Genomic DNA, 16,301 nt, shown 5'->3' with positions numbered 1-16,301 from the left:
ATAATCCCACAGAGAACCCTTTCATTAACAAGGTTATTAAATGGTATCGTTACATTGATGACATCTACTGTCTGTTTGAAGGTACTGTAACTGAAGTGAGTGAGTTTGTTACTCTGCTCAATGAGAAAGACCCAAATCTAAAGTTTACATCTGAATATGCTAGAGACAGAGTACATTTCCTAGACATGTGGGTTGAGAAGAAGACTGACTCACTATGTACCACTTTGTATAGAAAAGATACAGATCGAAACTCCTTACTAATGGCCAATAGTTATCATCCCATACCCCTCAAACGAGGCTTACCACGAAGCCAATTTTTCAGACTTAGACGGATCTGTCACACCACGGAAGATTTTATGGCTAAATCACTTGACATGAAACAGAGGTTTATAGAACGAGGTTATCCTATTGAATGTGTTGAAGAAGCGTACCAAATGTCTCTGGACAAAACAAGAAATGAACTGTTAAAAAAGACTATTACAGAGAAAAAGAAACATTCAATCATGTTCAGTACAACCTACACCCCTAACAGCTATATATTGGGGCCCATAATTAAAAAACATTGGCACATACTATCCTCAGACCCTACCATATCAACAGATTTAAAAGATCCACCTCTAATAGTGTATAGAAGAGGACACAATCTGAGAGATAGCCTAGTTCATGCACATATAAAAACAAAGAAAAGGGAAACACAATCATTGCTAGCACCTCTTCCGAATGGTTGCTATAAATGTAGAGGTTGTGCCCAGTGCAACAATATGGTCAAAGGTAACTACTTTACTCACCCCCATACTGGGAAGAAATGTTCTATCAATGATGTCATTACTTGTACCACTACACATGTTATTTATTTGATTAAATGTCCATGCGGACTGGTGTATGTGGGAAAAACATCACGCCAGCTCAAACAAAGAATGAGTGAGCATAAAAGCACAATAAGGAGAAATGACAGGAACTACCCAGTAGCAGTACATTTTAATGACTTCAAACATGACATCTCATCGTTCAAATTCCAAGGGATTGAAAAAATTAACCTACCTGAGAGAGGGGGAAACATTGATGAAATACTAAACAAAAGAGAAGTTTATTGGATTTATACCCTACAAACATTATTCCCAAAAGGGTTGAACGATGACATTCCATGGCATGTGATGTTATAATTCATTGTGGTACTATGCATTTGAAAACTCTGTAATACTATATATTAATTGTCTGGGCAAAACCAAGCTCTAATGCAAAGTTAAGAGTGACGTATGAAAGCCGCAAGGCCGATGTTTTCATTTCTTAAGTTTGTTTCTGTATAAACAATTGTGAATATTTGTAAATAATGGATGTATATATGTTTGAGTCAGGGCAAATCGACAATCTCACACACTAGAGACAATCATTGAGTGACACTCCCATTGGGAGTGAGATTGTCTCACACCTGTGTACCAGATGGAGTGTTTGTATATAAGAGCACATAGTGAATAGTATTGTAAGACACTATTGAGGAAGGTCCAGACGGACCGAAACGTTTGTCATTAAAAAAAGTGAGTTGCCAAAGCAAGATACAGTGTGCGGGACTTCTTGTTTGATTCAGATTATCTACTATCCAACGCACCTGAAATAAGCAACAGTGGATGTGCGATTATTCTCTCTACATTGATAGCTAAATGCCTTATGAAATGAAAATGTGAATGAATCACAAAAAGTGCCTTTATCATCAAGTGTGAGAGGATAGCCATCATGACACGTATTCATGCATCATTCATAAGAAGTTTTAGGCGTTTAAACCTTTCCACTTGCCCACAGACAAAAAACTGCAAAAGCAAAAAATAGGAATATTCTTATGACAATATGACTCACCAGTTCATCCTCATAAGCAACTACCATGTTCTCCATCTCCTCATCCCACCTGACAGAGAAGGACACAATAGATAACAATGTCACATACAGTACTGAATACTGTAAAATCCTGCGTGTTAATTTAACTCTGAGGGTGTACAAATGGATAAATGAACACTCAGGATTTTACTGTGTTGTGGCCAAGAAACACAACAGAAATTTAGCCATGGGATTTAAATAATAACTTACAGCACTTTCTCTCCGTGGAGATTTCGCCCTGAAAAAGAAAACAGCATTGTAAGTGGAATCAAGGTTTTGAGACAACAGTAACAGAAAGAGAGTGAATGGATCCAGAATTTGACACATAATAAAGAAATTAACTTACTGTAGACAACGCTAATACAACACACAACTGAGACCAAGGACACTAGCAGGATGAAACAGCTAAAGACCACGACTACCACAGAGACAGGTAGATGGTTGAGCACTATATGGAGGTAGGAGGAAGAGGAGGAACAGAGAAGAGAAGGAGCAAGAGGATAAAGAGGACGAGAGAGAAGATAAAACCAAAGAAAAATGACATGATATATCTTAGTATATGAACCTTGAAAAAACTCATTTTTGCACAAACAAACTTGTGCATGGATACATGGATACATCTCTCACTCTACAATGTGCTCTTTTTTATCTAAGACCTTGACCTAGCATCAGTAACTGGCAATTATAAAATGATTTTACTGAAAAGCAAACAGAATTAACAGGAAGTGCTACGCCATGCAACACTGTTGCTGCCCATTTTCAGTTCAAATGATAAAATTCAATACAGTGAAAATACAATGAAAAGCATTGACAAACTTAACTTTGAGATGTAAGAATATTGCACCGCCTATTAAAACTATTAACATAGTACATTATCCAGTGTTATTATATAATCCAGTTTTACAAACCTGTATTCCAGATGTACTTCTGTAATACTTGCATTTGCCTTTAATTCCACATGATAATGTGAATATTGATGGCGCTAATTTGCATTGTTTATTTGTATTTCATAAATAACTATTCTGAAAATGTTAGCTTACTGTATTTTAATATTTTGTTTCAGGGAAATTCTATGTTAATTGTAACTTAACTTATATTTAGTAGTTTTACTATTACTTTTTATAAAATGCCACAATTCACATCCTGGGTTAAACAATGCTCATCTCCAACCGTAGTGGTTGTAAAAAGCTGAACATTTATTTTTAGTACCTTCTTTATCAACATATAGCTTCTCACTCCTTATTGTGGTGGTATTATCAAAACTGTGTGACACTTCACAGTGGTACGTTCCTGCACTGCTCCTTCTCAATGCCAGGAAGAGAATGGATTGCTCTGGAGGTTGGTGGTCCACCCTGTAGAAGGTTCCTTGTCCCTCCAGGAGGGATCCATTGAGGAACCATTGGTACCGTAGGTGGGTTCCCTTGGCTGCCTTGCAGTAGAACCTCAGTCCGGTTATAATAAAGTTTTCTCCAACATCATAGTCATAATGCATCATCACAGGACCACTAACTGACACTGTAGGAGGAAATAATATTTGAATTGCAATGAATAATAAAACAGGTTTATAACAAAATAGACCATATCCAAAAATGTAAATTAAATATAATAAAAAGAAAAATACAGAAAATGTAAACATAAATGAGACAATACAATTACAATACACTTTAAAATAAAATAAAAACATAAACAATAAAATAATAATATAATATTGATACAGAGACAAAAGTCTACATACCGACTTCCAGGTATATCCATTGACTTGTGGTCAGGTTTGGTCCATTCTTTGCCTGGCATTGCAAGCCCATGTGCCTGTCCAAAATCACCGGAACTGTGAACGTAGTGTTCCGATCCATTACTTCGTGAGTAGTGAGTTCCATCGTGCTGTAGAGCGAAAAGGTGATGGGTGGAGTCCCCTGGGTTGACTGACAGGTGACCAAGGCTGAGATGTTGTGTAATTCGTGCTTGACCACAGTGAAGGAGATTTCAGGTTCTGATACTAACTCTGAGGTAAGCAGGCAGAAGATACAGATGATGGTGAGCTGATGAAATGACTCAAGTTTTAGTCATTTTAGGTTTATTCAAATACTAAGCTGTTTACAAAGTAGGAATATTTCAACCAATGACATCACACAAAATCCAATCGTGTCACAATTTGTTGACGAAATTATATAATGAACACATTTTGAATGCTGAACTTCAGGTCACAGTTTTGGACTTAAAACCTAATGAAATAAAAAGAGTCGAGCTTGGATCTGACCTTTGACAGTAATGATGACCTCACTGCTGTTTGAGCTGTATTTCTGTGTGTCATTGAGCTGATTGGAGGCCACACACATGTAGGCTCCACTGTCTCTAGGAATGCTCCTGAGAATTACAGCATTACAAGAACATTACCATAATAAAAAACAACAACTTTTTAGATAAGTTAAAGGATCTACACCATGAATTTAAAAAAATGATTTAATATTTAATATCATATTGTTTATGTCCCTCAAACGTTTGAGCCTAAATCAAGCCTCAGATATACTCATTCCAACTAACTTCTCTCTGGCTTATAAAGCACTTTCACCTGCACATTGTCCACATTGTCTTGATTTGCAGGTGGCGCTATTGAGCCAGTTTGTATGCATGTTATCTCCTGGTTCTGAGTGGAAAAGGTAAAATAAATAAATAATAAAAAATAAAAATATTTTTTTTTTCCTAAGTTGGAACTGAAAAACGGGAGGGATTGTACCGCTAGTGACGTCACTTTCGGGGCCAAATCAGTTTGGCCTGTTTTGAGACCAATTTACATAAAACCCCAGATATGCTGTGAAAGCCTGAGTGTTCAAACTGGAGTATTTCTTGGGATAGAAGAGAGGTAGGGGAGACCAAAAACACACAAAAAATAAGGAAAAGTTAAAATTCATGGTGTAGTCCCTTTAAATAGGTAAATTTTTACTTTGTCAAAACAATGTGCAAGCAAAGACGTTACAGCAAATGAATTATAGCAGGTTAGTGTTCAGTGTCTTGCTCAAGGGAAATCAGACAGGACAAGTGACTACAGTGGGGATTGAATGTGTGACATTTTTACAAGATGGTTCTTGTAGCCACATGGCCTCCTGCCTTCGCCCTCCATGCATTCTGAGTATATATGGTGGCGGCCATAGCTGAATGGTTAGTGGGCCCGCCTATAGGACTCCAGAGGTCCCAGGCACGATTCCAGCTCTCAGCAATGTGTCGCTGTCCCTGAGCAAGACACTTAACCCCTAACTGCTCTCCTCTGTGGGCAGCATTCAGCTGGGTGGAGCTGAAAACTGAAGTTCCCCTGTGGGATAATCCCACAGGGGAACTTCAGTTTTCAGCTCCACCCAATAGGTATAAAAAAATAAATAATAATAATATATACAAACACATGGTTTAACATAGAAAATGCAACTCCTGCAGAGATAATTATGTATGATAAATCATAACAGATGCACTAATGTACCAGTGCACTGACCTGTATATGTAGAGCAAGTCCTGGAGTGGTGCGTGGCGTTGAGACTTTGGGACCGGCTGTCCATTGACCAACCAGCTGTAGGAGATGTAGTTTCCTGCGCTGATGCTACAGTTCAGAACCAGAGTCTTCCCCTCAAAGAACTCTGCTGGACCTGACTGGACCACAAGCTCCGACACCTTCACTGGCTCTGTGGAGTATTTTGTATTGTAATCAATTTTATATGGGTCCAAGTTTGTCTGGTTGCTTGGCTTTACTTTGGGGGGGCTGTAACCATGACGACGGCTGTAAGCATGCCGACGATAGCTCCCATAGCCCGAATTCTTTTACATAAAACAGCTTACATTTGGGAAAGTGAAAAACGGGCGTTGCGGTTCCGTGCACATGCTAATGGTCAATGGCCGTGTGCAAATACAGATCAATTGCTCCAGCCACTGAGGAGAACCGGGCAGAAGAGATTTTGGGGACAGACAGAGGTTTGGGGAATTATTGATTGATGATTGAGGATTGATGATTGATTGATTGATGATGATATGCCCTGTTATTGAATAGTTAACACTTTGTTTTCAATGACATTATTCCATATTATATTATTATGGAAAACCCATTTCTTAAATCAAGTCTACAATCAAAAGAAACTGTACTCCATGGCTACCACTCACCGATCACCTTAAAGTAGTGTGTGGTGCTGAACGTAGGCTGAACCAGAGAATCGTTTTGGACAGTAGCCTTACAGAACATGTAGCCGTCAAGGGCTGTGTTGACAATCAGGAGGAATTTAGCCATGACTCCACCTATGGACGTGGATTCACCCAAAGGCTTGGATTGGTCTTCCTCTCTGGAGAATATGGACATTTGATTTGATTTGATTTGCAGGTATTAAATAGGCCCATAGGAACAAAAGAATAAAAAAGCAGATAGATGCTTTATATAGATGATTTATATGGAATTCCTTCTTGAAACAGAATATAGAGAGTATAGAGTTCATGCAATTTGAGCATGGCACACAATAAAATCCAAATCCCAACACTGACAGTATTAGTACAATTGCGACCATATATTTGAAAACCCTTTCCATCAGTTGAAACTACACCTACTTGTACAGCTGCAGCAAAATGGGTTCGTCCTCGTACTTCTGTACATCACAATTGAACTCTACAACCTCATCACTCAGGGATTCATCAGGACCAAATATAACTGGAACACTCAGAGATGAGGCACCTAGAAAAAACAATGCAAACTCACAAAAATATATTCTATTTTCTCAAACGTCTCTCTCTCTCTCTCTCTCACACACACACACACAACACACACACACACACACACACACACACACACACACACACACACACACACACACACACACACACACACACACACACACACACACACACACACACACACACACACACACACACACACACACACACACACACACACACACACACACAGACTGCAGAGGACTTCAACATGCACATGTATACTACAGTATGAACACATAAACACACAAACACACACAGCAGTGCACAGATAACTCACTGATCTCCTTGCAGCAGCACAGGCCTAACAAGAGGGGAAAATTTAAAAGTTTTAAAATATAACATAAAACTGCTGGCTTGTAGTTTACTTTAGGTAATACCAAACATAATACAATGACTTACCCAGGATGACCAAAATTATATGACAGGACATTCTCTAAGCTTATCCAAATAATCCTGCCTAGAGGAGTATTGAAAAAATATAATCCTCCTTAATGAGACACAGAAATTTGGCATCAAATTTCGAACCGATAAAAGTGACCCAATTCCTTAATGAACGATGGTAGTCTGGAGGCATGGCAGTTTTGAATGGAAGGACAAACTATGAGGGTAAAACAGTTGATGCTGACGCACAGACACACGCACTTCAAAACGTGCAAATGACTGATAGTGTTGACCTACTGTAGACCACCCCATCATAGAGCCTCCCACGTTCTTCAGCTTAATAATTCAAATTCATGCAGTCAATTTGACACGTTTTTAGATTTTTTTAATATATTTTTAATATGGAACACTGAACCAAGGAGCAAGATTGTTTATTTCTTTATGGATACTTTTTATTATTATTTACACATATAATAGAAACACAAAAGCAGAATTTGCTAAATGAAAAAGAAACTTTAAAAGATCTTAAAATGTAAAGGACGATGTCAAAAGTATGAAACACATACAAAAAAGAAGCACAAGAATCTATGCATTGTACAACAAAGCCCAAATACAACAATGTAATCCTAAAAGCCTGATCAAAATCATTACATAAAAATAAGTCAGGTTGGCCAAATACAGTATTTTAGTTCTAATTGTCAATACCAAAACCCTACCAAGGCATTTCTGCCTAATTGGTAAAAGAAAACATGACTCAATCATTTTAAAAGCAAGGACATCAGAAATAAGTCTGTACCATAAGTACAGATATACATATGCACATATTATGTATATCTAAATGTACAGGTATGTTAATTAAAAGTCTGAGTCACTGTTCTATTCTCTTATTTTTAAGCAGTTTTATTTCTTTTATATCCACAGTATAATAAATAGACTGGAGCAGAGAGGGAGGAAGACAGTTCTCAAGCTGGAATGGAACTGACATCATGAACTATCCAGTCAGCTACCGATGCACCTCTACTCTACTCTACTCTACTCTACTCTACTCTACTCTACTCTACTCTACTCTACTCTACTCTACTCTACTCTACTCTACTCTACTCTACTCTACTCTACTCTACTCTACTCTACTCTACTCTACTCTACTCTCTGTTCTAAAGCACTGGTTCTCGAAGTGGGGTCCAGGAACCCCCAGGGGTCCTTGAAGGGGTTCCAGAGGGTATACCCAGCAAAATTAGTTAATACAACAAGCTCACCACTTATCTTGATGCGACACGTTATTATTATGATTATTATTTTTAACAACACAAATATTCTCTTATGGGGGTACCTGGCCATTATTATTATCATTATTATTTTTCAAATAAATGGCTGCTGGCTAGACTTATTTAGAAATTTCACTAGAGGATAAGCCCCTTGAGATGCAGCCTCTCGTTTTCGAGGGGGTCCTCAAAAACTAGATATATAGATTAGATAAGAGCAGGAGGAGGATGTTTGCGTTCCAAGGCTCATGATGATGACATCACATCATACTGTGATCTCTATGGTCTGGAACAGGAAAGTAGAAACAGCAGTTATTATTTGTTCTTGTACAGAGAATCAAATATTATATTAGTTCAACATGTTTCAGATTGAAACTGACTGTAGCAAAAATGGGGGGAAAGTGTGCCTGTTGGTGTTGGGGTCATGAACCCTGTCTCTAGACGCCCCGTTTACCCCTGCTGGCCTTGGCTCAAATCACCAGACTGTACCTTCCCTGTGCCATCTCACCACACGAACGTGTTTCTGATCTGTAATCAGTCTGATCTGCTGTGATCAGTTCTATTACAATGAGTAGAATGACACTGGTGTCGTGTCAGCAGTGATGGAAAAAGTACTCAAATGTTTTACTTAAAGGGGTACTTCACTTTCGGGCCGGGGACACATTTAAAAAAAATATTAAAAATAAATGAAAAAAGTTATGGAAAATTCATGGCCCCCTCACACATTAGTAGGACACTGCGTGTCGTGAGGGGGCCATGAATTTTCCATAACTTTTTTCATTTATTTTTAATATTTTTTTTAAATGTGTCCCCCGGCGGAAAGTGAAGTATCCCTTTAAGTAAAAGTATCAATACCCTATAGTAGAAATACTCTGTTACAAGAACAAGTTTGATACAAAAAAATGTACTTGAGTAAAAGTACAAAAGTATAGGCATCAAATAATTAAAGTACCTAAAGTAAAAGTAGTCATTATGCAGAATGTCACATTTCAAATGTATACAAATCCTTTGAAAATAATCACTTTGTGACACATTGTGAGCTTGTAGATCGGCTATTTTCGAATTGCCAAAGTATATATATAGGTCTGAAGTGGTTTTGTAATAATAATCAAAATCTACAAAGTAACTAGTAACTTAAGTTTTCAAATAATTATAGCAGAGTATTATTTTGCCTTTGAGATGTAGAGGAGTAGAAGTACAATTATTGAAAATTGGAAGTACTGCAGTAAAGTAAAGAATACCTCAAAATTGTACTTGAGTACATGTACTGCGTGTCAATAAGCAGTGTTGTACTGTACCTGGTTGTGCACAGTAGTGTCCACGCTGGAGGGGTCTGCATGTTTACCTACAGACCTGGAAGCGACGTCAGACAGAGGAGATGCCTCTGAGCTGGGAAAGAAGAGAGACGTGGGTCATCAAACCGCTGTCACATTTTAATATAGTATAGCTCAGGGGTGCCCAAAAGGTAGATCGCGATCTACCAGTAGATCACAAAGGCTGTGCAGGTAGAACACATGACATACCCCTAAATAATTATAATTACAATATTTGAAAATATTTATAAACAAAAATCACAAAACTCCTCCCCTTTTTGGTATCTGCCACTTGGATTAAGGTGACTTGATTGCTATCAAGAAGGGTCTGTCAGCTCCCTTCATGGCCTCTATAGAAGTAGGCAATGCAATGCTTTGTTTTCAAGAGTTTTCAAGAGCGCAAGCGTCACTTGTATTATACAGTTATATAAAAATGTGCGAGGCATAAAACCGAAAACCTACCACTTCCATCCAGAATGGGAGAAAAGCTTTTTTCCCCCCACTATTTCCCATTGAATATTGGGTGCAGGGTGTACTTTTTGCTCCGCCCCCTCAGCCAAAAGTACATCCTGCGTATGTCACTGATCACATGACCTCAATCAATTATCCAGTTCTAGGCAACATTTTTCTTATTTCCACACAACAGCTCTAAGGTGTATTAAAGACATAGTTCAATGTTGAAAATGAGTGGTATTCCCCTTTAAGTGGTTAAAAAACAAAGAAGAGAAGACAGTGCTTACTTTGTGGCCGCATTCATGGCACCATTAGCTGTGAAAAAAAGGTAGATGGGACAGCCAGTACATGGAAGAAATAAGAAGAGGTGGGGGAGGCAATTTAAACCATTGTCCACTTTTTAAATCAATAACTAAATCTTATCACACATTGTCACAAACTGAGACGCACATCTACACATACAGTCACGACACACAAACATACCGTTCTTGAGGTCAAACATCCTCATCACACAGGCAACGGCCACTGCTAGAGCCAACAGCAAGAAGCAGCAGAACGCTATGGCAAAGACCTCGATAGGTGTCATGGCGCCCGCTGTATGAGACAATATACAGCTTGGTGAAGCCTGTGTGCCCACTTTGAAAGAAAAGAAAATGTATACCCACATTAATCTCTCAAAACATTTTGTAGGCAGAAGTGCCTTCCTGAGTTGTAATTCTCTGCATTAGAAAAGGCAAGACATTTACAGTAAGACATTTACAGTAGCTTCGCTCTGCCAGTGTGTTAACCATGTTGGAATAGACCTAGTCAACCAAAAAAAATCTGTTAATCTGGCCATTCTTTCTTTCATTTACTTGTGAACTTGAGACTAATTAACTAACCAAATAAATTGTTGGATTTTCTTGAAATGGGAGATGTTGTTTTTTTAATCACAGAAGAATCTATTCAACAAATAGCAATTGAAATGCAACAGGTAAACAAGGTTATTTTCCATTCAGTCTTGAACATTCCCATTTTGTATGGATATGTGTTATAACATTGCTCCATTTTATGTCTAGGTATTCAACATATTAATTTCAATGCAACTCTTATCAATAAATCAATTAATCAATAAATAATATCATCTGGGCATTCATCATTGCCCCAAGCTTATTCAGTTGAGGGTAGGCATATCAGCTTGAGCTGGTAGGCGAGGGCTGATGCCACCTGCCTGAGGCAGGATAATATGAGGGCAGTGATGAATGCCGGGTGATCATTTGTTTATCACATACCCATATCCTTATTTATACACAAAGACAACAAGAAAATAACATTTGATCATGTTAATAGTCACTATCTACGACAGTGTGGGGAGAGAGTTGGCTCAGAACACGTCTGGCGTGCCTCACCTTTGCTGGTACGCAGCCATTCTATGAACCGTGTCTTCTCAGCTGTTAATTCTACCAAACCATCACCCGAGTTTTGTCCTTGTCACAGTGCAATTAAGTTCAGCGCATGGTGGAACATTTGCTGAATACTGATTGATCAGCTGCTATATATTCCCTAGGGAAGATATGGAAACTGACCAATCAGCGCAAGCTTATCACCATATTGGCCCTCATCACCCAGGGCATAGAAAGGCTGGGTATATGATAATAATTTGAGAGTGTGTGCATGTGTGCGTGTGCGCGTGTGTGAGTGTGTATATTTCAGACAATTAAAAAAATGACAGTTGAATGGAAACCCAAGCCAAAGGTTCTCATCAGAAACCAAAGCACTGTCTATCTCACCAGTCATGTTGATGAGCACTGGCTCGCTCTCCACCCAAGGGGAGGAGTTGTCGTAGCTGTCCCTCGCCCTGCAGCTATAATACCCAGAGTCCTCTGGGCCCAGCTGGAGGAGGACGAGGGTTCGGCCATGGTCATGGAAGGTGTAGTGAGGTGCGGAGGATGGGTGGAGACGAGGGCTTGTGTCGTGGGTCTCGACGCGAAGGAGGGAATTGTTAAGGAGCCACGAGAAGGAAGGGAAGGTTCCTCTGCTCAGGCGACAGTGCAGCATGATGGCAGACATTTCGTAATCAGCTCTGTAGAGATGCTCCACCTCCACCTTAACATGGCCACTCACTGGGGCTGGAGGATGGAAGGAAGAGACAGAGAAAGTCAGAGAGAGAGAGAGAGACAGATGACACAGACACCCTAGTGCGCTTTTCCCCCCTTCTTTTCAGTGTTTTTCTTCTAGTGTGCAGACTTTACACGTTTTTCTTCTTGTGTGCCAAGTGCCGACTTCACTATAGTCAGTGTTTTTATCATTGCTATGTGCATACTTTTCTATTTTCATAGTGAGAGAGGGCGGCCATAGCTGAATGGTTGAATGGCTGGGAAGCCAAAGATCCCAGGTTCGATTACAATGTGTAGAAGTGTCCCTGAACAAGACATTTAACCCCTAACTGCTCCCTGAGCGCTACGACCAATGGCTGCTCACTAGTAGTCATAGGAGGGTTAAAATGCAGAGCACAAATTTCACATATATGTGAAACTATGCAGTGACAAACAAAAACACCTCAAGGAGTGGGAACCAAATTATAATTATTGTGTTTTTTGGTCCAACACCTATTATTTGTCATTTGGACAATACATGCATGTTTCTACACTATCTTTGTTAGTACACACACATTCGTACCGACTTCCAAAGTGAGAGTTTCGCTCATTGACTGCTGCACCTCACTCTCCACCCTGCACTGGGCCGTGCCGAAGTCTCGTCCGGGTACCATGTTGGCAACAGGGAACGAGGCGACCAGGGGCCCGGTCGCTTCAACCTTCAACCCCTCTTCTCTGTTGTCCAGCAAAAACTGAAAGGTCACGGGAGGGCTCCCCTTCGAAGACCAGCAGGTAACGTTACCATGGTAATCGAAACCCTCCTTGGAGATAGAGAAAGCGATCCTGGGTGTCGAGAAGTACACTGGGGGAGGAGAGGGGGGGGGGGGGTGTAGAGGGAGGGAGTAGAGGGGGAGAAGGAGAAAGATGGAGCGAGGGACAGAGAAATGGAGAGGTATCATTAGTTCCATTCTCAGTACTATCCTATACTTACTACTAGCTTATTCTCCACCTTTGCTTTGTTATTTACACTACTGTTGCAGTTTTCTATTTTCTACTTTTCCTGCCCCAACTAGTGTTTGTTCACTGTGCTTATTATATTATTATCTATTATTATATAAGTTTGATTAATTATTTATTATTACCTTTTACCATTTTCACATGTGCTCTACTTGTCTGCTCAAGTGTTCAAAGTCTGCTCAACCACAATTCTCACTTTCTATTTCACATGACCCCACCCTGCGCAGCAGAACAAGGTATCTTCCTGCTGTCCCTGTGCCATGTCAGCATGTGCTATAAGGTCGTGTGGTTCGAAATGATCCTAGACAAATGTCATCAAGACAAAGGTGCCCTATACAAAGGCAAACAGTAAAGTTTGTGCTTTAAAGATCATACGTCATGATGAGGAAGGTACACAGTTGTAAAATCCTCAGTGTTCATTTAACTCTGAGAGTGTACAGAAAATAACCAAATGGACTTGTATGGATCCATTTGGTTACATTTGTACACTCTCAGAGTTACAAATGTATACATTGACACTGAGGATACTGTGTAGATTTCACATCAACAATTAATCAGATTGTTGTTGTTACTATGTCCTAACTATTGTCATCCTTTACCTTTGACTATCACTTGGACCACTTCACTACTGGAGAATCTTCTGTCACCCCCCACCATAGTCAGTGTTTTTGCCATGCAAGAATAATTCCCGGCATGCTTTGGGGTCACCCTCTCCACCAGAAGCTTGTTTCCTGCTGGCTGGAGCCAAAGTGGGGTTGGTGATGTCAGCTCCTGCCTGTTGTAGAACCAGGTGTATGACAGGTGGGATCCCCTGGTGACATCACAGCTGAGGAGGAGCCGTGACCCCTCAAACAGGATGGGTGGCGAGGGGTCAGAGGTGACTCTGGTTCCTGAGGCAGGAACTGAAAAAGATGTGATGGGTGGGGAGTTTCTTAGACTGAATAAATAATAATAAGGAGGTAGAATACTGTACATTGCAAAATAGTCGTTTTAATGCCTTCAAACAGCAATTTGTTTGGCTTAAAATATTAAAGACTACTAAGCAACACGTTTAGAGTACAAGAACTTTTGCTCAGACTGCCTGAGGAAGAATTGTTTGTTTCGTTTACCAAAACAAAAGTTGAAAAAAAAGCTGTTTGAAGGCATTAAAACTATTCTTTTGCATTGTACAGTGGTCTCTCTCCTCCAGGGCCGGATACAGAAATTATTAACTGGGGGGGCATTAATAAATGCTGGGGGGGCGGCTTCCTTTTTTGGGGGGGCCCAAAACCATTTGGGGGGTTTTCGGGGGCCCCAAACCCCCCAAATGCGTAGGAAAATATGCATAACATATATGCATAGCAATATGCATTTTGGCACAGTTAGACCTATAAAACATTTTTTTTCCCAGTTTTTTCGGCTGTTTGTGTATTACTGCTTCCTATTGTTCTTTTGGGCTTGTTTTCCTAGGCTTCTTTCTCTCGCAATATCTGGCAACACTGCCCATGGAAAATCAGGGCAGAGGATTATTTGAATTGTGCAATGATACATGATGGAATATGATTAAGGATTATTTTGATTATGGTAAGCTCACATTTCATATCATGACATAAATGTCACTTTCAAAAAAAAAAAAAGCAGTCAGGGCATTTGGGGGGGCATTGCCCCTTGCCCATGCCTAGATTCGGCCCTGCTCTCCTCTAATGTTTTTGCACTGGATTTTTGCCTCCTTGGGAACCCTAGGACTCTCCACCTTTTTGTGTGGCACTTTAATTAAGACATTTGTGTTACCATGTAAAATGTTGGAATGTAACTCATGCCAAGTTGTTTTCTAGCCCCTCCGTATTACTCACTTACTACCATCAGCCTGATGCTGTTGCTCACTGCTGTGCCCTGCTTTGTCGTCGTCTTGCAGTGGTATGACCCCTCCGTCCCCACGGCAACCTTCAAGAAGAACGTTACCATTTGGTCACCTTGGAGAGCGGTGCTTGTAGGGACAAGGAGATGTCTGTCCTTCAACAGCTGGTAGGTGATTGGTGTAGAGGAGTCAAGTGACTTACACTGGAATGCAACTTTGGAACCCAGGTAGGCCATCTCTGGACCAGTCAGCACTGTGTGTGGAGCAAGTGATCCATCTACTAACAGAGTAGACACAGGAAGAATTACCTTGATGCAAAAGCTTAACCATAAACCTAATGCTTGGACATCTACAGGGAACTCAAGAAGAGTTACACAAAAAGGCAGTTTATTTGATGATAGCAGAGGAAACCATGCAACCTTCAGATTCCCAAGCAGCTACTTTTACCTCCTACAGAGAGCTATACATGTGCTCATGTGCAGATTAGTATTGTAATTTAAAGTTCCTTTTTTGCTCCAACCCAAGAAAATAAAGTCAAAGTTTTTTTTTGTAGAAGTTACAAAGATTCTGTGATAACAGGATGGATGGGATTCATTAAGAGTTTTGTTAAAATGTACCGTTTGTTTTGAACTGTCTGCAGGCTAGATACTGGAAAAAATGTGGTAAGTTTACTCTTACAAAAGCTTCCAGTATTGACAGACTTATGTGGTCACAATGTATCAACCTATACAATGCCATCACAATATATATAGTAAAATATAGTACTCGACTATTAGTAACAAAAAAAAGAAAGAGCCAGATTACTCGTTTGATAAACTTACTTGTCTGGAAGACAAAACTTGCCAAAACTGTAAAAGAAAAAGCATTTTTTGTAAAATAAAGCATTTTTTCATAATATTAGTCTATCAAATGTCTGGTTAAAATGTCTTCTTCAACAATCTTTTAACTCACCCAAAACTGGCAAGAAATAAAGTGCCTCAAGATTCGTCATTCCAGTGGTCTAACAATTGAGGGCATGTTTTTGTTAACTAGGTTGAGTGTGTGTGTGTGTGTGTGTGTGTGTGTGTGTGTGTGTGTGTGTGTGTGTGTGTGTGTGTGTGTGTGTGTGTGTGTGTGTGTGTGTGCTAGCGTGCGTGTGCGTGCGTTCATGCGCGCGCGTGTGTGTGTGTGTGTGTGCCTGCGTGTGTGTGTGTGTGTCTCGCACACACACACACACACACACACACACACACACACACACACACACATGTGTGTGCATTCATTTGTGTGTAAAAGATAGGGGTGTTGCACATTCTGTATGCTACAGATAGATAACATACTAAGTGTGTGCTGTACGTTTGCCGCAACTTGCGTA

At 39.9% G+C, this 16,301-nt stretch overlaps 2 protein-coding genes across 4 annotated transcripts in view; both read right to left on the bottom strand.

Annotated features, from left to right (window-relative positions):
* LOC308073893 (Fc receptor-like protein 5) overlaps window positions 1-16,058 on the bottom strand; it is an 18,145-nt gene extending 2,087 nt beyond the window's left edge. The window contains exons 1-16 of one of the 3 annotated variants that reach the window (XM_080413158.1): window positions 15,899-16,058; window positions 15,769-15,795; window positions 14,943-15,227; window positions 13,710-14,012; window positions 12,677-12,955; window positions 11,788-12,126; window positions 6,887-6,910; window positions 6,445-6,568; window positions 6,010-6,185; window positions 5,351-5,537; window positions 4,127-4,233; window positions 3,605-3,871; window positions 3,079-3,384; window positions 2,216-2,317; window positions 2,080-2,107; window positions 1,852-1,900 (exon numbers count right to left, since the gene is read on the bottom strand). In XM_080413158.1, coding sequence (XP_080269284.1) covers window positions 1,852-1,900; window positions 2,080-2,107; window positions 2,216-2,317; window positions 3,079-3,384; window positions 3,605-3,871; window positions 4,127-4,233; window positions 5,351-5,537; window positions 6,010-6,185; window positions 6,445-6,568; window positions 6,887-6,910; window positions 11,788-12,126; window positions 12,677-12,955; window positions 13,710-14,012; window positions 14,943-15,227; window positions 15,769-15,795; window positions 15,899-15,938 — 2,643 coding nt within the window. In that variant the 5' untranslated portion in view covers window positions 15,939-16,058. Of the gene's footprint in view, window positions 1-1,851; window positions 1,901-2,079; window positions 2,108-2,215; window positions 2,318-3,078; window positions 3,385-3,604; window positions 3,872-4,126; window positions 4,234-5,350; window positions 5,538-6,009; window positions 6,186-6,444; window positions 6,569-6,886; window positions 6,911-11,787; window positions 12,127-12,676; window positions 12,956-13,709; window positions 14,013-14,942; window positions 15,228-15,564; window positions 15,596-15,768 lie in introns of those variants that run through there. The other 2 variants (XM_080413157.1, XM_080413159.1) reach the window with 2 other exon arrangements.
* On the bottom strand, window positions 7,397-11,773 carry LOC308073905 (uncharacterized protein). The gene is made up of 4 exons (XM_080413178.1): window positions 10,502-11,773; window positions 10,306-10,333; window positions 9,551-9,641; window positions 7,397-8,538 (listed from the first exon to the last, which is right to left on the bottom strand). Exons 1-4 carry the CDS (start codon window positions 10,683-10,685, stop codon window positions 8,518-8,520), a joined length of 324 nt encoding a protein of 107 aa, XP_080269304.1. The 5' UTR covers window positions 10,686-11,773; the 3' UTR covers window positions 7,397-8,517.
* Window positions 16,059-16,301: the final 243 nt, after the last annotated feature.

Source organism: Gymnoscopelus braueri, assembly GCF_963280865.1.
Source record: "Gymnoscopelus braueri genome assembly, chromosome: 2".
Taxonomy (NCBI): domain Eukaryota; kingdom Metazoa; phylum Chordata; class Actinopteri; order Myctophiformes; family Myctophidae; genus Gymnoscopelus; species Gymnoscopelus braueri.
Note: the sequence above shows the minus strand (reverse complement) of the source record. Positions and strands in the feature narration are given on the sequence as shown.